Source organism: Natrix helvetica (genome assembly GCF_964273705.1).
Source record: "Natrix helvetica genome assembly, chromosome: 9".
Taxonomy (NCBI): domain Eukaryota; kingdom Metazoa; phylum Chordata; class Lepidosauria; order Squamata; family Natricidae; genus Natrix; species Natrix helvetica.
In genome coordinates, this window is record NC_138560.1 from 13,090,043 (window position 1) to 13,110,684 (window position 20,642).

General features: G+C 45.7%; 1 protein-coding gene across 1 annotated transcript in view; it reads left to right on the top strand.

Moving 5' to 3' along the window:
• Positions 1 to 20,642, top strand: part of ASAP3 (ArfGAP with SH3 domain, ankyrin repeat and PH domain 3) — an 85,733-nt gene that overhangs the window by 38,173 nt on the left and 26,918 nt on the right. Inside the window, exons 6-9 of the mRNA XM_081962478.1 lie at positions 965 to 1,091; positions 13,577 to 13,662; positions 14,426 to 14,501; positions 17,371 to 17,457. Of these exons, the coding sequence (XP_081818604.1) occupies positions 965 to 1,091; positions 13,577 to 13,662; positions 14,426 to 14,501; positions 17,371 to 17,457 (376 nt within the window). The remainder of the gene's footprint in view (positions 1 to 964; positions 1,092 to 13,576; positions 13,663 to 14,425; positions 14,502 to 17,370; positions 17,458 to 20,642) is intronic.

Consider the following 20,642-nt stretch of genomic DNA (forward strand, 5'->3'; position numbering starts at 1 on the left):
GAAAACGGGCTGGGAAAAATGTCTGTGTAAGCCCTGGGATAGATACAGGCGGTCCTCGACTTACAGCAATTCATTTAGTGACCGTTCAAAGTGACAACGGCAGTGAAAAAAGTGACTTACGAACATCTTTCAGCGTTACAACCTTTGCCACATTCCCTGTGATCATGTGATCAAATTTCAGACGCTTGGCAACTGGTTCATACTTATGACCATTGCTGTGTCCCAAGATCATATGATCCCCTTGGGTAGCCCAGATTCTTCTCCCACTGGCGCAGTGGTTAGAGTGCAGTACTGCAGGCTACTTCTGCTGATTGCCGGCTGCCTGCAGTTTGGCAGATCGAATCCCACCAGGCTCAAGGTTGACTCCTCCTTCCATCCTGCCGAGATCGATAAAATGAGGACCCAGTTTGTTGGGAGCAAAATGCTGGCTCTGTAAAACCACTTAGAGTAAACCACTATAGCCATAAAACACTATAAAGCGGTATATAAGTCCAAGTGCTATTGCTATTCACTTAACAACCAGATTGCTAACTTATTAACTGCAGGGATTCACTTAAAAACATGTGTCAAGAAAGGTCATAAAGCGAGGCAAAACTCACTTAACAAACGTCTCATTTGACAACCTAAATTTGGGGCTCAACTGTGGTCGGAAGTCGAGGACTACCCGTAGTTGTGTTAAAACGTCTCAGCGTGATCCTGGCATCTTGTGCAAAGGCCTCTGTGCCGAAAAGCTGGTTAGCAGCTGCCAGTCCATCTTGAGACTTGGATTGAGCCAAGTAGATCATGGCATGACCCAGATCTTAAGGCGTTTCCCTGCATTGCAATCTGTATTAAAATACGACCGCAAGTTACAGACAGATGGCAGCCACAACCCCCTGTAGAATTCCCCGCACACCATTCCTACATCACAAACGATTCCAACTCTTGCCTGTCTTGTTGCCTCCGGGGTTCTCTGTTGCCTTAGAGCGAAGCTGGAGAAGGAGAAGGAGCGAGCCAAGATTTCGGGAGTCATCCAGACTGAACCTTCGGCCGCCGAGGTCACGGAGGACCTGCAGAAGGAACGCCGCACTTTCCAGCTGCAGATGTGCGAGGTAGGAAACGGCTCCTTCCCTTTATGGCGGAAAAGAATGTTTGGCCCAGCAAATCACTTTGTTGCATCGGAATAGGCAACCCACCTGCCTGCTTACAGTCGACAGCGGGCTTGTTAACGCTTTGGTGACCCCCAGAATGATTTTTGGTGGTGCAGTCATGGTGGCGCAGTGGCTAGAATGCAGTATTGCAGGCTGACTCTGCTCATTGCTAACAGTTCGATCCTGACCAGCTCAAGGTTGACTCAGCCTTCCATCCTTCCGAGGTGGGTAAAATGAGGACCCAGATTGTTGGGGGGAAGAGGCTAACTCTGTAAACCACTTAGAGGGGGCTGTAAAAGCACTGTATTGTGTTCCTTGACTTGCAGGTGGGAGCCTTATCTCCCCTTCTGTCCAAAGATACAAAATCAAATCAACCTATACTGCAGTCAAAGACCACATAAGGAGGGCCAGGCACAAGGAACTTAAAAATATAAAACAAAATTCTTAACAAACAAAAAATAAATCTTTAAAAATAAATTCTAAAGGAGTGGTCCAAGAAACTAAAACCAGCAGGATGAAAAAGTTGAGTCACCTTATCTCAGGGAGGAGCCAAAATGGCAATTTTATGACCTGTGGATTTCAACTCCCAGAAATTCCTCTGCTGGCTCAGGAATTCTGGGAATTGAAGTCCACACAGGTCATAAACCTGCCATAGCTGCCCCACCCTGCCCTATCCCCCGTACTATGATCCAGTTTTTGTTGGCCGTCACTCTGGTCAAACTAGACTTCCTGCCCTAATTAAAATCTTTGGGACGGCTACCAAAGGGAAGTTCTGTTCTTGGAGTTACATGACACGCTTACTCTTTGTCCCCAGTTGAATTGGATTGTAAGGTGTATGTGTGTTTTGAAGGAGTCCAATCTACCCATCTGGTTCATCATATTTTAGGCTGTAAAGACTTAGAACAGTGATGGCTTTTTGCCACCGAGTGCTGAAAGCGTGTGTGTGTGCGTACACCCATAATGCAATGCGTGCAAGCCCTCTGACCCCATGCATGCTTGTACGACTGCCCCCGTGCATGCACCCCCACGCATGTGTGCGTGTCTCCTGCACTCCCCCCACGCATGCATTGACCCCAAAATTAGGTGGCTGGCGGGAGTCGCATGGGTATGCGCAGTGGAACTGAGCTGGGGCGATGGCTCGTGTGCCAGCAGAGAGGGTTCTGTGTGCCACAGGTTCGCCATCACGGACTTAGAACCTTCCTTGGTGCCCTTTTAGCAAACATTTTGTAGCTGAGACTCCTCTTCTTCTTCTTCCTAGCACATTCCCATAGGTGCAGGGTCTGCTTTTTGGATCATTGAACATCACTTTGCATGGTCAGCTGCGTCTCCAGGATGCAGGGCTTCCATATCGTTTTTGATGGTGTCTTGCCATCTCTGTTTAGGACGCCCGCGAGGTCACCAACCGTTGACCTCTACTTGGTAGGCAGCCTTGGCTGCGGTGGAAGGTGCTTCTCTCTCGATGTGCCCATACTATGTTTTAGCCGATGCGATGTTTAGCAAAAGACCTTAATGGAGATAGGAGACAAAGGGATGGAGATGAAATCGGGCTAATGGTAAATTGGCCTCCTTGCTTGGATAGCATCCAAACAGCTGGAAGCATTTTGGGGTTGCTGCGCGTACATACCCTCCTCGCTTGCTCCTGGCCTTCTCCCAATCTGTTGCATGAAGTCACAGTTTCCCAAAAGTGTGTTAACTCTTTTGATTGAATAACCAATCCAATATTTAGATAAGTGGGTCTCTCCCTGGATCTCACAACCAACACTGCTTGAGTCACTCCCCTTTTCTCTATGGCAGACATCTTTTTTTTATTGCATTCTGCAAAATGCTGTTTGCTTTGCAGAGTAAAATGGCTTGTGTGTACTTACAGGGAGCACCTGATCTGTAGTATTGTCAAAAAAACTCTCTCTGTCTCTCTGTCTCTGTCTCTCTGTCTCTCTGTCTCTGTCTCTGTCTCTCTCTCTCTCTCTCTCTTTGTCTCTGTCTCTCTCTTTCTCTCTCTTTTTCTCTCTCCCTCTCTCTCTCTGTTGTAATAGGCGGAGTGTTTTGTATTCTGTGCACATTAAGGCTACTTCCTGGTGGTTTACAAAACCTTGTTTGGGTCTGTGTGTTCAGACTTGTTCAGCTTGTTGCCCAAGCTGTTGCACGCAAGATAGACTCATTAAAGTAAATAGGTACAGTTATTGTGAAAGAAGACTTCTCATACATCAGATGAACAGAGTTGGAAGGGACCTTATAGGTCATCTAGACCAACCTCCAAGCAGAACCTACACCATTTCTGACAAATGGCAGTCCAGTCCCTTCTTGAAAGCCTCCAGGGATGAAAGCTCCCACAACTTCCGAAGGCAACTTCTGTTCCATGGGTTGATAGCTCTCACTGTCAGAAAATTCCTCCTTATTTCCAGGTTGAATCTCTCCTTGTTCAGTTTCCATCCGAGCTCCGTTTTCACTGGCAGGGGGTTGCAGGAAGCCATGGCAGCTGAAAACGGAGCCCGGGAGCCTGTTTTGCTGGCAGAGTGCTTGAGCCACCACAGGAGCCCCTGACAGGAGTGATATCGAGCTGGCCATGCCCCCCCCACCCCCAGGCCTTCCTGAGTTCAAACACAACCCTGAGGCTGCCCTCGATGAAATTGAGTTTGACACCCCTGGTCTAGAGAACAAACCATATGATGAATGATTGAGGAACTAGTTGCTAGGGGTGACATGACAGCAATCTTTCAGTACTTGAGGGGCTGTCACAGAAAAACAACAGAAGGAAGGAAAAGGGGGAAATTACTATGTCTTTTATGTTTAATATGCCTCTGTTCCAAGCAAGTTGGAAACTGATTTGAAATACTTAAAGAAGTAAAAACCTATACATTAGTTAATAGGTGAAGAAGAAGAAAAATAACAATTGTTCTGGAGTTATGTGGACACTTAAAACCAGAACTGAATACAAACAGCTTTTTAAGAATTGTCCACTTATGAGAACCATTAAAAAATGTGCTAGAATTTTTGCTGTCTCCTTTTAATTAGAAGGGATCTGAATTGGGGAAAAAATCTGTGTCAGAAATACCCGATTTCAAGCCCGAAAATGAGGGTTTGATAGGTTTTTTTTAGAGGACTTTCAAGTTCAAAATGCTATAAATTCAGTTTTAAACTCCTCCAGAATAGTTGAAAACACCCTATTTTGCTCTCAGACTTTTGACTATGTAGCGGGGTGATTGATTAGGAGGGTGTTTGGAATTCAAAACATTTTGCACTCACTGTATGACAACCAACGGACATAAAAATGCTTTCAAAAGAATGAAGTGGTCAGTGCCAAAAGATCTCGCTGTCTCTGAAGACAGTAAGCATGCTTTCCATCTTAAAGGACTTTCTCTCTCAAGTTAAGTCTTCTGATATGCCCGCGTCAGCATAGGCCACATTCAAACCTACCAGCATGTGGGACGTTTCCAGAATGTCTTGCTGTGGGAAGTGGCAAATTTCCATTTCCCAGAATGCCCTTAAATTTAGCACGGCTATGATGCATTGTGGGAAATGCTAAATGATAGTTTTAACCACTGGAGAGGGGGCAGCCTCTTTTGCAGGGTTAGCCCAATTCTGAATCTTTAGCAAGGCTAATTTGTTTAGTGGTAGTTCTTCATGTGAAAAGAACTTATTAACATCACTATCAGACCCAGCGGCTCAGTGGCTAAGACGCTGAGCTTGTCGATCAGAAAGGTTGGCAGTTCGGCGGTTTGAATCCCTAGCACCCCATAACGGAGTGAGCTCTCATTACTTGTCCCAGCTTCTGCCAACCAAGCAGTTTGAAAGCATGTAAAAATGCAAGTAGAAAAATAGGAACCACCTTTGGTGGGAAGGTAACAGCGTTCTATGTGCCTTCGGCGTTTAGTTATGCCAACCACATGACCACGGAGACGTCTTCGGACAGCGCTGGCTCTTCGGCTTTGAAATGGAGATGAGCACCGCTCCCTAGAGTCAGGAACGGCTAGCACATATAAGCGAGGGGAACCTTTACCTTTACAGAGCAAATTGGAGGTGGTAAAGATCAACTGGCAAGCTGACAGCCTGAGTTCGAGACGATGATGGGGTGAGCCCCTGCTACTTGCTTCAGCTCCCAGTGAATTTTTAACAGTTTGAAAGCAAGTAGATGAATAGGTACCACTTTGGTAGGAAGGTAACCGTGTTCTGTGCGCCTCAATGTATACTCATGCTGGCCATATGACCATGGAAACGTCCTAGGACAATGCTGGCTCCCTTGGCTAAGAAATGGAGATGACCCCTGACCCCTAGAGTCAGACATGACTGGACAGGAGAAATTTTTACCTTTACTTTTATCAGAGCAGCTGGTGAGAAATAGTTGAATGCAGTTTTTAGATGTGTTTTCACGACACAGGCTTATTGCGTTCATCAGAGAAGGGGGGACTATTTCCCCACCCCAATTCTCATAGCAATACTGCTTGCCTGATAGAGATTTAATGGATGTTTTGGCTTTAAAGAGGTACTCAAGGGAAGCAATCCAACTCTGTATAGAAGTAAGAGAGAAGAATGGCTGAATCGTGGCTGCTGAGGAAGAGTTGCAGGAGTTGGATAGGGTTAAAGAGTTTTGTGATGCCAGGCAGTGGTGATTTCCATTTGTGTGTGTGTGTGTGTGTGTTTTCCTTCTTCTGGGTTCTGTAGAAGGATTGGGGCTGGGCCAGAGGGTGAGTCACCTCTTTGAATAGCCTCACTGTTAAATAAATAACAGCACATGGAAGCACTCAAGGATTCACTCGCAGCTTAGGAGGGCAGACAGAGGAATTTGATGGAAATCGACATCTCTCTTGGAGTCTGGTGTTGGACACAGCTTTCCCCCCCAACCTAGTAAATCAGCACCTGGAAGTTGTAGTTCAGCAAATCTGGGAAAGGGAGTGATCTATCAGAAGGCTAATTCCTCCGGAGAGCTTTGCCTGTAGAAATCAGAGGATAAACGTTCAATCATGGATTCTTTCGTTCATGTCATCAGCTTTTCCCAGCCATTTATTTCTTCAGATGTGATTGGGTAACCATCTCCAGAATTCCCAGCCTAACACGTGTTGTAAGAAAGGTCCATCTGAGTTCAGTTCCAAGTGGGGAGAAAGACACTGGAAACACGGTGGCTGTTTGGAAAGATGGTTTAATGATGAACAGGGTCACATGGTTTGAGGTCCTGGGCAAAAAGGCACATGGGAGAGAGAGAGGGAGAAGGAGAGAGAGGGGGGGGGAGAGAGGGGGGGAGAGGAAGAGAGAGAGAGGGAGAGAGAGAGAGAGAGAGAGAGAGAGAGAGAGAGAGAGAGAGAGAGACTTACCCTCTGTTGGACTTTTAATTTGAGCTTGTATTCTGATTGGTTGTCAGACTCCCATGGGGCCATGCAGGGGCAGTTCTGTAGGCTATCCTGAGTCAGCTTTGGTTGACTTTTGCTGGGTGATGATGTAATGAAGGGACTTTGGGATGAATGGGGGTTGCGAATTGGTAGTAAAACTTGCAGTAACCCACTCCTGGGCTGGGAGCAGAGGTAGGTTCCTATCGGTTTGGACCGGTTTCGCCGAGTAGGTAGTAACTCGGCTAGCCATGAACCGGTTCTATCGGCCCTGCCACCATCTTGTTTTTTACTTCTGTGCATGTGCAGGTGCATTTTTTAACCTACTGCGCATGCATCAAGCGTGCGTCTGAAGCGTGTCCCTCAGTGAACCGGCAGTAGAAGAAGCCGGAACCCACCCCTGGCTGAGAGATAGGGATTGGCCCAAGGCCATTCAGCTAACTTAGTGCCCAAGTTAGGTCTAGAATTCCTTGTCTGCTGGTTTCAAGCCTGATGCTTTAACCACTGCACCGAACTGGCTTTCTCCCCCAAATGATTAGATCTGACCAAGTCATGTAAAGGCAACTGTACTTTGCAGATGGGAGAGGCACTCCAATGGGAAGTTATACATGAACTCTAATGGAGTCCAACCATAGAGGGGAAGGGTATATACAGTGGTGGGATTGAGCAGGATTGGCCATTCTAGTCTTGATCCTAACTGGGCCTGACCTGCTTAGTTGAGAAGTGGTTGATTGCCACCTACTGTTCAACCAAAGCTTTGCCCAATTTTTTGGCTTGCCCTGGGCCACACTGAGGGAATGGTTTTGGGCCGCATATAAAATACATAATGGGATAAATAACAACCGTACTTTTCATATAAATTTCTACTGTATTGTGGGGACGTGGGTTAGACCCGCCTGCTTTAAGGCAAGATTTAAAACTAGCTCTGTAAAGAACAGGAAAAGTGATTGTTATTTGTTTATTTATTTAGTAAAAGTTTTTATGCCTGCAAAAGATTGGCCAAAGGATGAGGCAGGACGCGTTCTGAGGCAACTCAGTAGGCGTTTATTCGAACAAGCAAGTCTAAAACTATATACAGGCGGAGTTCAGCACCTTTCCCTGCTTGACAGCTATCTACACGGAGCTGTCAAGCAGGGCAGCCAATAGTAACGTCCGGAGCAGCCCGCGCTCAGCCAAGCCGCATCTTAGCCAATCAGGCGGGGCCTGGCTGTTGCTGGCTGTCAGGTCGTAAGTCGAGGATAGAACACCTCTCCCCCCCCAGCGAGGATGCATGCGCGAAGGTTGCGCAAGCGTACTCGCTAAGATAGGCGGGGCGACGACGGATCCGCCCAGAACACCTCAACGCCCCTCTCTTATGAGGTGACTCTGGGAAGCCGAGTAAAAATGAATAAAAAGTCTGGCTGTAAAATAAAGGATTATAATGAGGGGAGATAAAAATCTTCAGATCGGGTTGAAATGTAGGAAGCAATGGTTGGTTGAGCCAGGCCATTGGTTGCCACATGAAGCGCAGTATTATTACCCTCTCCTGGAACCTTCCATCCTGGCCTGGCTTTCCTCAGTGTCTATGACATCCTCTTTCAAGGGGAACTAGGAACGAGTTTTTATTGCATTGAGTGATCTGGCTCAGCTGTAGGCTTTTTAGCCTTGGCGATAACCGTAAAATTCAATACGGCCAGCTGTTAACCACAGATCATTGAATGCTTCGATACGTATTGCATTCAAGTTCCCTCAGCGAAAAGGAAATAAAGCACATTATGCTTTATTGAATCCGAGTTGGTCGTGGGACCAGAGGTTTAAAGTGTTCCGAGTTTTGGATTCGTGCTGAAACCCATCCTCAGGGAATTTCTCTCTACTGGAATGTGTGCTTTGGGCTATTCTATGTGTCTTCATCAGGGGTGGGTTGCTACTGGCATTACTGTGGGTTCGGTGCAAAAAAAAATGCTCCGGCATGTGCGCATTTACACCAAAAAAGGGGAAAAATAACATTTCCGCAATGGAGATTGTTCTGCGCATGCGCAGAATCAAAAATCAAGATGGCGCCACCAACAATAGAGCCGGTTCGGGTACCTACTCGGCCAAACCGGTCTGAACCAGCAGGAACCCATCTCTGATCTACATATATTCCGGTAGAGAGGGAAGCTCCCTGAGGATGGGCTGCAGCCCAAGAAGAGACGATGGATGGAAACTAATCAAGGAGAGAAGCAACCTAGAATTGAGGAGAAACTTCCTAAAAGCGAAGGCAATTAACCAGTGGAACAACTTGCCTTCAGAAATTGTGGATGCGCCAAAGTTGGGAGGTTTTTAAGGAGAGACTGGGCAGTCCCTTGTCTAGAATGGTATAGGGCAGAGGTGTCAAATTTCATTGAGGGCCGCATTAGGATTGTGCTTGACCTCGGGGGAGTGGGCTGGGCTGGGGGTGGCTAGGATTGTCAGGGGAAATTTCACCCTGAACTAATGAGGTCTTGGAATCGATGGCTTTTCCAAACAGCATATCCTCAAGAAGCGAAAATTAAAATAAAACCCGAGAACATGTGCTAATGAAAACAAGCTTTAATATGAAAATAAAATGAAAATAAACAAATCTATCTAATTGTTACATTTTGGCAAGGACAAATATTGTCCGCCTTCTTGAAGACGAACAAAGGTCAAAAGGAAATAAGTCTCTGGAATGTGTGATGTATATAGAAACATGTTAAGAAGCATGCGCAATAAATCATTGCTGATAAGAAAAACTTCTCTACAGTATAACTTATAACAGAAGCTCAAGCAGACAAACAAAATAACGTAGTGACAAGGGTGGGCATGGCCAGCTTGAGGTCACTCATGTCGGGGGTGGAGCCTGTGACCTGAATGCTCTGCCAGTGGAAATGGGCTCCCGAGCTCAGTTTTTGGCTTCGACGGTGTCCTGCAACCCTCTGCCGTTTCCAAGATGGCCCCATGGGCCAGATCTAAGCACCCTATGGGCCAGATCTAAGCACCCTATGGGCCAGATCTAAGCACCCTATGGGCCAGATCTAAGCACCCTATGGGCCAGATCCAGCCTCCGGACCTTGAGTTTGACACCCCTGGTATAGGACATTGTTGGTTAACCTTTTTGGCACTGAGTGCCGAAATGGGGGTGCAAGCGTGCGTGCGTGCATTCAGAGAGCAGCTGCCCAGTGCGCATGCACATGCTGAGAAGATGATCTTCTGGATTCCGGCGCACTGGCCACCTGGTCTTCCAGTTTTCTGGGCACGCATGCATGCACGAAGACCAGCTGGCCGGTGTGCATGCACGCACTGGAAATCAGAAGATCATCTTCCCGGCATGCGCATGCACACCGGATGGCTGCTGATTTCTGGTGCTCCTGGGCATGTGAAGACCAGCTGGCCGGCATGCCGGAACCCAGAAGAGCAACAAGCGATGGCTTGCGTGCCTAGAAAGATGACTCTGCATGCCACTTCTGGCACGTGTGCCATAGGTTTGCCATCCCGGTTATAGGGTCTCCTGTCTGAGCAGTGGGTTGGACTAGACAACCTCCAAGGTTCCTTCCAGCTCAATTCTGATTGACTGAATGACTGAATCCAGAAGCTCAGAAGACTAAACCTCTGGTCTCAGTGACCGACCCAGATTGGCTCTTACACCATTACCCAGAGACGTGTATATTTCCCTTTATGCAGAAGCCAAACTGCTCATAGAACACCACACAGGTGTGTTACAATGAGTGACAGGACCTTGTGCACACCTCTTTATTAAATAAATGGAAGAACACCATGCCACACCTTTCCCTACTCCTGAGAAAGAGAGGCTTGAAAGCAAATTCATTTCCATCCAGAACAGCGAGAACTGTTTAAAACATCGTTATCCAACCTTTTGGCTTGTCTGGGTTGCATTGACTGGAAAGGAATTGTCTTGGGCCGCATATGAAATATATGTAATACCATTCATGTATATAAATCACACCATAATGTTAAACGTTTACGATCTTGTGGGGCTGCATTACTAGCTGTCCAGAGCTGCATGCGGTCCCTGGGCCATGGATTGGATGCAGCTGGTTTAAAAGAAATGCAGAGAAAGTTCTCTGCTTAGCATTAACGTCAGTACTAATAAATAAGTAATAAAATAAGGCCATATCTGGCGCCATACGAATGAGTTGGCCTGGCCATTGATGGCTTTTGCAAAGCAAGGAAATTGTATGCATGCACACATACACCCAGCTTTAAATTCCCAAGAACTCGGTCACATATGTTTAAATTTAAACAAAATTATACTGTAATGGCCTTCCCCCAGAGAAGTGCTACAGTAGAATGCAGATGAGAGCTGTTGAATGTCCATGCTAATAAGTCAAGTTTCCCAAACATACCTCCCCTCCCCTTAGCCTTTTGCTTGGCTTATCCTTGGCTCTAATATTTCTGAATCTCCAATTCTCTTGACTCTTTATTTAGTCACACTGTTGGCAGGAAAGCAGTGAAAGACAGAAGTATTGTGGCTCTCTCAGCTTGCAAAGCTCTGCTGTTCAGAAAGCGTTTTCAAAACCCAACACTTCCCCCTGTGGGACGTTACCGAGTCTTGCATGTCAGGTTTTTCTGCGAGACCCCCATTGTAACATTTGGGGGCATCTGGCAGAGAAGCTTTGCTGAATGCTTTTATTATTATTATTTTTTCATTGTGTCACTGTGAAATCTTCCCCCAGCTGAAACATTTGGTTGAATTCTAAATAGGGAAGGGGAGGTTGAGATGGTTGGGGGGAAGCACAACAGACGGTGTCCTACTCTAAAATCGCTCTAGTTTCTCACAAGACTTGGCATGTTTCAACCGACCAGATGGGGCGTGGGATTCTCTACATATGTCCGTGAGAATGTATTTTACTGTGGGGAAAAAAAATCCCAATTTTGCGAAAGACCATATGGAAATGTTGATGCATTGAATGCCGAGCATTTGGGGAGGGGAGGGGTGGAGCTGCAAGGACCAAGGGATTGTTACATTAATGTTCAGGTTTGGTTTCTAATTTGTCTTGGTGGTTGTTTTAAGGTTCGGAAATCGTGGAGGTACTGAGGAAGCTTCTGTTGTGGCCCGCCAGCGGAGCTGGCAGCAGATTCAGACAGTGAGGAGGTTGGGGAAGAACATGGGCCAGTCCTGGAGTCTGAGGAAGGCTCTGATGAGGGCTCTGTGTCAGAGCAGAGAAGGGGCCAGAGCCATATGCCAGTTTTCAGCTGCCTTCAGAGTCAGACATCAGTGAGGCAGATGAAAGCTGGAGCCTCTTCCCAGTGTGCGCATGTGCAGAGTTGCCAGATGAAGGGAACAGCTAAGGAGCAAGTGTCGACTTGGGAGTAAGGCCACAGGTGGACAATGAATGGCCCCTACCAGAGGAAATAAAAGAGGAGCGAAGGGGGAGTGGAGTTTGCAGGAGACAATTAGTTCATTCTTGCATTCTTGCCAAGTATTGCAGCATCTGAAAAATATCGGCCTGGCCACTCTCCAAGCTTGATAAAGGTCGATAATTGTGAACTATCTTAAAGACTGTGGGCTGGGACTTTGCCGGAGAGGAATTCAGTGTAAATTAAATAAAAGAGGTTTATCGGGACGAGAACCTGGCTTCCTGCTCCTGGGGAAGCCTAGGTCAGAACAGCTTCCATGGATGTTACACGACATTCCATGGTCTGAAATCTCCCTAGTTATCTAAAACTTTTCAATCTTAAAACACCTCCAGGTAAAAGTCCACCTCTCCATATTTTCCATTGTAGGATTCAGGTGAAGCATGGGAAGCCAAGGGCTGCAGATTGCCGCAGGAAAGATTGTACATCAAACAGCCAACTGAATGAAAACTAGTAGGGGAAAAAAACCTGCATAATATTTATTGGTTTAATTGTTTACACCCATTTAAAAAATGCCCAACTCCCAGTGAACCTTGGCATTTTACATCCTAAAAAATTACAATAAAAATGAATTGTACTCCGTCGCCTTCGGGAACCAAGGAATACAACGTTATGCAGTGATATGAAAAAACAGGGGTGGTATGTTTTACAAACTTAACATAAGTGATACTTCTGCATTGATCCTGGAATACGTATATCAGCATAACTGATATTCCTAACCCAAAAGTGCTTTTTCAGGAGGCATCCGGACTGACTTGTTTTTCTTTGAAGATGTTTCACCTCATCCAGCTTCTTGGATGAGAAGTGAAACATCTTCAAGGAAAAACCAGAAAGTCCAGTTGCCTCCTGAAAAAAGCACCTTTGGGACAACTATGACCTGGATGACTGAGAATCTCCATTGGTATTTCTACATTCATGCTTCTGAGAGATTATTTCAGGAAAGGATACAGAATATGAAGGAAGCATCTTGCTCAGGCTAAGCACTTATGATGTGGTACATATTAAGAGTCGTTGGCCAGACGTCATGATTGTACAAGCTTGTTCATTTCAGTCAAGAGCAGAAATTATTTGGAGAGCCTCCCTTGGCTCACTGATTGTACTGAAGCATAATGCCAAATGGACCAGTGGTGGGTTGCAGATTCCAGTTGGAACGGGCTTGCCGGTGTCCACGTGGACGCGTGCAAGCGCGCGCATGCATCTTGGTGCTTCTGCGGGCCTCCATGACGCTCCAGCTGCTCAGCGGAGCATCACACAGGCGCTGTATGCGCTATGCACATGCGTGGAAGCGCTGAAGACGTAAAAGGAGGATAAGAAGCGAGGATGGGCGGGTGGGCCCTCCAGAGCACCGTACTGGAATGGTATCTGGTGCTCCGGGCTAGCTCCGATATGCCCATACCAGGCGTACTGCCTGCAACCCACCACTGAAATGGACCCATCATGTGTATGGATAGCTCTCAATTGACAACCAGTTGTTTAGTGACCATTTGAAATTAATCAGTGGAACAACTTGCCTCCAGAACAACTTGTCTTGTGGGTGATCCATCACTGGAGGTCCTCAAGGAGAGATTGGCCAGCCATTTGTCCACTTGAGCAGGGGACCGGACTAGACCTCCAAGGTCCCTTTTAATCCTATATTATTTTATGTTCTAACTAAGATGGTAGATAAACAACAAATAGGTTGGCTCTCTTTTACTAATAAAGTGTTGACATTTTGAAGAAGCTGTTATCATTAGACCGTAACCTGTTGTTCTCATCTCCCTTTTTCTTGCCCAGTATCTTCTGAAAGCCAACGAATGCCAAATGAAGCAAGGGCCAGATTTTCTGCAGAGCCTCATCAAGTTTTATCATGCGCAACATAAGTAAGTTTGCTACAGTGTTGGGTCTGCAGTTTATGATGGTGTGGCAGCATGAGTCCTTTGGATGGGCTTCTTGAGCAGAGCTGAAGAGTCCTTGAGGCTGTTTCAAATAATAGGAATAGGAATATTCTTTATTGGCCAAGTGTGATTGGACACACAAAGAATTTGACTCATGTGCATAAACTCTCGGCGTACATGCAAACAACAAAGTGGTAAGTCATAGATCAGGGGTGTCCAAACTTGGGAACTTTAAGACTTGTGGACTTCAACTCCCAGAATTCCCCAGCCAGCATGGCTGGCTGGGGAATTCTGAAAGTTGAAGTCCACAAGTCTTAAAGTTCCCAAGTTTGGACACCCCTGTCATAGATCATCAGTCATAAATTGTAAGAAACAAACAACAACGGATAAATGATAAGATACCAATAGGAGAAGGAAGGTGGTAAGAAAGATGAGAAGATGAAAAAGATGAGAAAGATAATAACAATACAGCCCTACTTTGTGGTTAGATATCCTTCAGCATAAGACAGTGCTGTGGGAATTAAATGTTCTGCAGAGTAATGGCATGGGGAGGGGGGAACTGTCTTTGTGTCTAGCTGTTTTGGCATGCAATGCTTTATAGCAATGGTCACCAACTGGTGGTCCATGCTATTGCTATTCTGTGGCAGCAAATTGAGCTAACCTCTTTCTGTTTTCTTCTTCTTCTTTTTTTCCCTTCCCCATCTTTGGCTTTTCAATGTTACTCTGCTGATTTTCAAAATGTTTCCAGTTTCTTCCAAGATGGCTGGAAGGCATCTCAGAACCTCCACCCGTTCATCGAAAAACTAGCCGCCTCTTTACATGCGGTAAGTTGTCACTGGATTTCCACAGGGCCGTGAACTAATTTTCAGCTCTGGACTTACAAGAATTGCTTTCCTAGCTAGGAAAAGGATTGGGTTGCTAGATCTTCAGTAAGCCCAGGTAGACCTTGACTTCACCACCATTCGTTTAGTGACTGTTTGAAGTTAACAATGGCACTGGAAGAAAGTGACATGACCCATTTTATCACACACCCATTGCAGCATCCCTGTAGTCACATGATCAACATTTGGACTTTGGCAACCAGCCTGTATTTGTGATGGTTGCAATATCCCAGGGTCATGTGATTACCATATTTATCTTAACAACCTTGTTACTAGGATCTAATCTGGGTCGGTCACCGGTCCGGAACCAGAGATTTAGTCTTTCGAGCTTTGGGATTCGTGCTGTAGCCTATTCCCAGGGAACATCCCTCTACTGGAAAGTAGTAACCCTGATGCTAATTTAAGAACTGAACTGATTCACTTAATAACTTGGCAGGAAACTGCAGGCTCCTTCTGCTGACTGCCGGCTGCCTGCAATTTGGCAGTTTGAATCCCACCAGGCTAAAGGTTGACTCAGCCTTCCATCCTTCCGAGGTGGGTAAAATGAGGACCCAGATTGCTGGGGGCAATAGGCTGACTCTGCAAACTGCTTAGAGAGGGCTGTAAAAGTGCTGTCAAGCGGTATATAAGTCTAAGTGCTATTGCTATAAATTGAGGCAAAACTCACTTAACAATTGTCTCGCTTAGCAATGGGAATGTTGGAGTCAACTGTGGTCCTAAGTCCAGGATTACCTGCATATTTTCTTTTGCCGTGCTTAGCCTGACCCATTCAATACCATGCTTATCCTTTCAGTTCTCTTCTAGGTTTCCTTTCCATGCATAGTGCTCTCCCTCTGTGAAAGCTTTTTTTCAAATCCCACATCAAAACTTAGTTTCTGTCCTTTACTGCCTATCTCTTGAATCGGAGAAGTCCATGCATCTTCAACTTGCCAAGATTGAGAAACACAAATATATATTTTATTGAGGGACGCAGTGGCTCAGTGACTTAAGATCCTGAGCTTGTCAATCAGAAGGTTGGCAGTTCGGCGGTTCGAATCCCTAGCGCCGCGTAAAGGAGTGAGCTCCCGTTATTTGTCCCAGCTTCTGCCAATCTAGCAGTTCGAAAGCACGTAAAAATGCAAGTAGAAAAATAGGGACCACCTTTGGTGAGAAAGTAACAGCGCTCCATGCGCCTTTGGCGTTTAGTCATGCCGGCCACGGAAATGTCTTTGGACAGCGCTGGGTCTTTGGCTTTGAAACGGAGATGAGCCCCCTAGAGTCGGGAACGACTAGCATATATATGTGAGGGGAGCCTTTACCTTTACCTTTATGGCATATCCAAAGTTTTTGGCCCATATCATCGAATGAGTTCTTGAAATACTCCACCAAGCTGTCCAGTGCAGAAGCTTCTGTGGATGATTTCAGTGCATTTTTGTCTGGAGAACAAGAAATTACCCAGGGATTTTTCGAAGGCAAAGACGCCTTTCTTTTAACAGAGACATTGCAACTCCGAAAATACAATGGAAGGGGCTGCTGCCTCCTGTCTGCCCTTGGGATTTCATCCAAGCCAAAAAGTTTACAAGAATGATGAGGGAAAGATGATTCATTGGAAAGCAGGAGAGACACACGCTTCTCCTGCCAATATTGTCACTAAACAAGACCCATCCTGTATCCCCACAGGATAATTTCTTTGGGATTGCCTCCCCCCTCCCTCTTTTGAAATAAAACCCTAGCAATCTTTGTTTCCCTGAACTGAAGGAGACCTGAAAGATGAACATGAATTCTCTACCTGACTGTCTTCCTGAAGAATTGAGGATGGTGGCTGGCAGTGATGAGAATTTGGAGAAAAGGACACAAGGGGGGAAACAGTATGATTAAATCCACACATCTGTGTAGATGGTGCCGTTTGCATAAGAATCTCTCTGTCCCCAGAGAGGAAATTAGGAAGAACTCTTACTTTTTCTATCCTGCAGACCCTAAGTTGGGCCCTTCTAAGGCCTGATGTTATGTTGCACCTTGTAATCTTGGGCTGAAGAAAGCAAAGCCTGAGGGGATCTAGGACAACTTGCCATGGTCAACTCATCATGGCCAACTTGGTGCAACCAACTTGATGCGGCCAACTCGCCAAAGGACAATTCGCCATGAGATAACTCAATGCTGTATGGGTGTGATGGCGAACCTATGGCACTTGTGCCAGAGGTGGCACACAGATCCTTCTCTGTGGGCACGTGCATCGTCGGCAGCTGCGCTTCTGGTTTCCGGCAGCTGGTCTTCGCGGGCACTGGAGCACTGGAAAACAGCCTGAAAATGGACCCATAAATGGCCAACATCAGGCCTTTTGGGGGCTGTTTTCAGTTCATTTTTGGGCCATTTTCAGGTTATTTTGGGGGCGTATTTAGGGTTGAAAATGGCCTGAAAAAACAGCTTGAAAAACGCCCTAAAAACGCCCCCCAAAACAGCTAAAAATGCCCCCAAAACAGGCATGCGCACTTCAGGTTTCTGGTGCTCCAGGACATGCATGTGCATTCCTGTTTGGGCACTCAGTGCCAAAAAGGTTCCCCATCACTTCTGTATGGATTATTTCATTCAGTTACTTTTACTATTCGTGACCACGTTTTTGGTCAAAATTATTGCAACTCTTGTGTTTCTGGATTTTATTTTATTCTTATTATTAGCCACTGAAATTAACTCAACTCTTGTATTTGCTGACAGTGAGTTGTCCCGCATCAAGGTGACCATGGCGAGTTGTCCCATTCTTTGCCTGAGGATGTACACTAGAGTGATAGGATAGCTCCAACTTGCTTGTCCTTAGCAATTTCTAATCTTATTTTAGCTCCGTCAGGCCAAGGAAGAAGAGGTAAAACAGCTCACTCAGATCCGTGATTCCCTCCGAGGCATCCTGCAGCTGGAGAACAAAGGGGTAAAGCTTCGAGGGTCCCTTGGGAAGGCGGGGAGAGGGTGAAATTGGGGGCGGGCTTAATCAGGAACTCCCGGGGTCTATGACAAATTGCAATGGAGGCAATGATTTGCTTTTTTGCAAAAGTTTGGTCACGCATTTTGAAGGAACGTCTGGGCACTGCACTGTGCATATTAATGTATTCTATTAAATCAGACTGCATTTATAAGTATAATCTTTATTGTCATTGTACTTAAATGCAACGAAATCGGTTCGAAATTTAGCTTCGGTTTGATTGCATTGCCTACTTTTTGGCTTCCTGTATGTTCAAACACATACCAGAGTGGTGCGATGGCCTAGAGGTGGAGCTCTTGCCTCAGGATCAGTGAGTTCAATCCTAAGTAGAGGCAGATATTTCTCTCTCTGGGCACACTGAGAATATATCTGCTGAACAAAACTCCGCATTGGCAACGGGAAGGGCATCTGGCCATTAAAACAATTCTGCTGGCTCCATTCAGTTGCCCAGCCTCCACCCTGCAAGGGATTATGGGGTCATTAAATGGAGATGATGATGATGTGCAAACACATACCCAGGTAGCCCTCCACTTACAATGAAGGTCATTTAGTGACCATTGGAAGTTACAATAGCACTGAAAAAAGAAATGTACGACCGTTTTTCATATTTAACTACCATTGCAGCACCCCAATGGTCACGTGATCAAAATTTGGATGCTTATCAACTGGTTCATACTTATGATGTTAGCGGTGCCCCAGGATCACGTGATCTGCCTTTTGCGGCCGCCTGATGAGCAAGGTCAATGGGGGAGCCAGGTTCACTTAACAACTGCCTTGCTAATTTAATAACTGCAGTGGGTCATTCCAAAATAGGGGCAAGAAAGCTTGCAAAATGGGGCAACTCACATAGCTACTGTCTCGCTTAGCAACAGATATTTTGGGCTCAATTGCGGTCGAAAGCTGAGGACTACCTGAAAGCAGGAGTGGTTGGATATGTGCGACGTTTGTGGATATACCGGTATATGAATTGACTAAACAAAATGGTATTATACCAGGGGTGTCCAAACTTGGCAACTTTAAGACTTGTGGACTTCAACTCTCAGAATTCCCCAGCCTGGCTGGGGAATTCTGGGAGTTGAAGTCCACAAGTCTTAAAGTTGCCAAGTTTGGACACCCCTGGTATAATACAATAGCTAAAAACCAAAGTAATTTCTCTAAATTTCCCGTATCCTTCCTTTCAACATTTAAGTTCTGATTTACAGTATCCATCTACACCACGGAAAGTGAAGTGTGTTGATTAGTTGCTGAAAAGTTGCTGGTCTCTTTTTTTAGATTAAGTATTTTTCAAACTTGGCAACTTTAAGATGTCTGGACTTCAACTCCCAGCATTCCCCGGGAGCTCAGCAAAGAACCCAGTTGGCTGGAGAATTCTGGGAATTGAAGCCCACGCATTTTAAACTTGCCAAATTTGAAGAAACCCCTTTTTAGATAGTTTGGAATCCCGCTGCTCCCCCATCACCCCTGATTTGTATGCTCTTTCAACAACGCTAAATAACAGGCTCTGTCCAAGAATATTTTTAATTTGCTGTCTTTTTTCAGCTCAGACAAGTCAGTCTGGCAGATTGGATTTTTAATAGCTTGCTTTGGCTTGCCAGTGTGTGGAAGGAAGCCATCAGATAGTTCCAAAAAGGATTTTAAGCAGTAGCAGCAGCAGCATGAGATGCCATGAAATACTCTAGGAACTTTTGACTGGCACCCACCATAAGTGTACAGATTTCTTTCTGCCTTGGTGCCTACCAGCTGTTAGCCCCATGGCACGTTAGAGATGGTTTAAAAATACATGTAATTTTTTTGCCAACTTTGGGCGTTATCTAGAAGGAGGCCTCTTGGATTCAAATACATTCTACTAGCCTTCTTAGAAAATAAATAAAAGAAATGCTCCCAGGTTCAAATTAAGGTGCTGGTTTTCACCTTCATGGTGTGGGCTGGGTTATTTGAGGGACTCTTCTCCCTAATTATATCAGCCCATCCCATTAGATGTGGGGCACACTAGGAAACTACATTTGGTGGGTGTTGTGGCCCACCAGCAGAGCTGGCAGCAGATTCGGAGAGTGAGGAGGTTGGGGAGGCACATGGGCCAGTCCTGGAGTCTGGGGAAGGCTCTGAGGAGGGCTCTTGTTGGAGGCAGAGAGGGGGCCAAGGCCGTCTGACAGTTATCAGCTGCCTTCAGAGTCAGACACCAGTGAGGCAGACAAACAGCTGGAGCCTGTTCCCAGTGTGCGCATGCGCAGAGTTGCCAGACGAAGGGAACAGCTAAAGAACAAGGGTCGACTTGGGAGTAAGTCCACAGGTGGACGATGAATTTATTTCCTCCCAGAGGAAATAAAAGAGGAGGGAAAGGGGAGTGGAGTTTGCAGGAGACAATTAGTTCACTTAATTGGTTTGTGACTCTGTGAGACTCCTGCCAAGTTTTGCAGATATCGGCCTGGCAGCTCTCCAAGCCAGATAAGGTCTGTGACTGTAAATCCTCCCTTGAAAGACTTTGCTGGATGCGCAGAATTCACAGGAAATTAATAAAAGGGTTTTTGTCGGGACCAGGAGTTTGCTTCATGCTCTTGGGAAGCCTAAGTCAGAACAGTGGGTTCCACAAGACAGGTCTTCTCTGCTGTGGTGTTTACCTTATCTGAGTCATCCCTCTGCCCCTGAAGTGAGGCTGATATTTTTTGGAAGTCCCTCAAAACCTGATTATGCCATCAGGCTTGGGATCTCCAGGGGATCCGTGAGGTGGTCTGTGAGGTGACTCCATTGTTACAAGCATCTCCTGTTTTTTCTCTTGGCCTTCTGTTTTCATTTTTTTAAAAAAAAAACGGTTTTTATATATTAATTGTTTTACAAATTTTATTATAAATCACCTCAAATCACTTTTTTATCTGATGAGCAGCCATACAAATTTGACAAATAAGTAATTGCATATATCCCAAAGCTTTTTGGAGCACCTGGCATTCCTAAATGGATAGCAAGAAGCCAGAATAATTGAGAGCATTTGTGAAGGTGAGATTAAAGCTGTATTTTTCCAACCCTATCGACTTTAAGATTTCTGGACTTCAACTCCCAGAATTCTCCAGCCAGCACACTAACCAGAGGAATTCTGGGAGTTGGAGTCCAGAAATCTTAAAAAAAGTTGTTAATGTTGA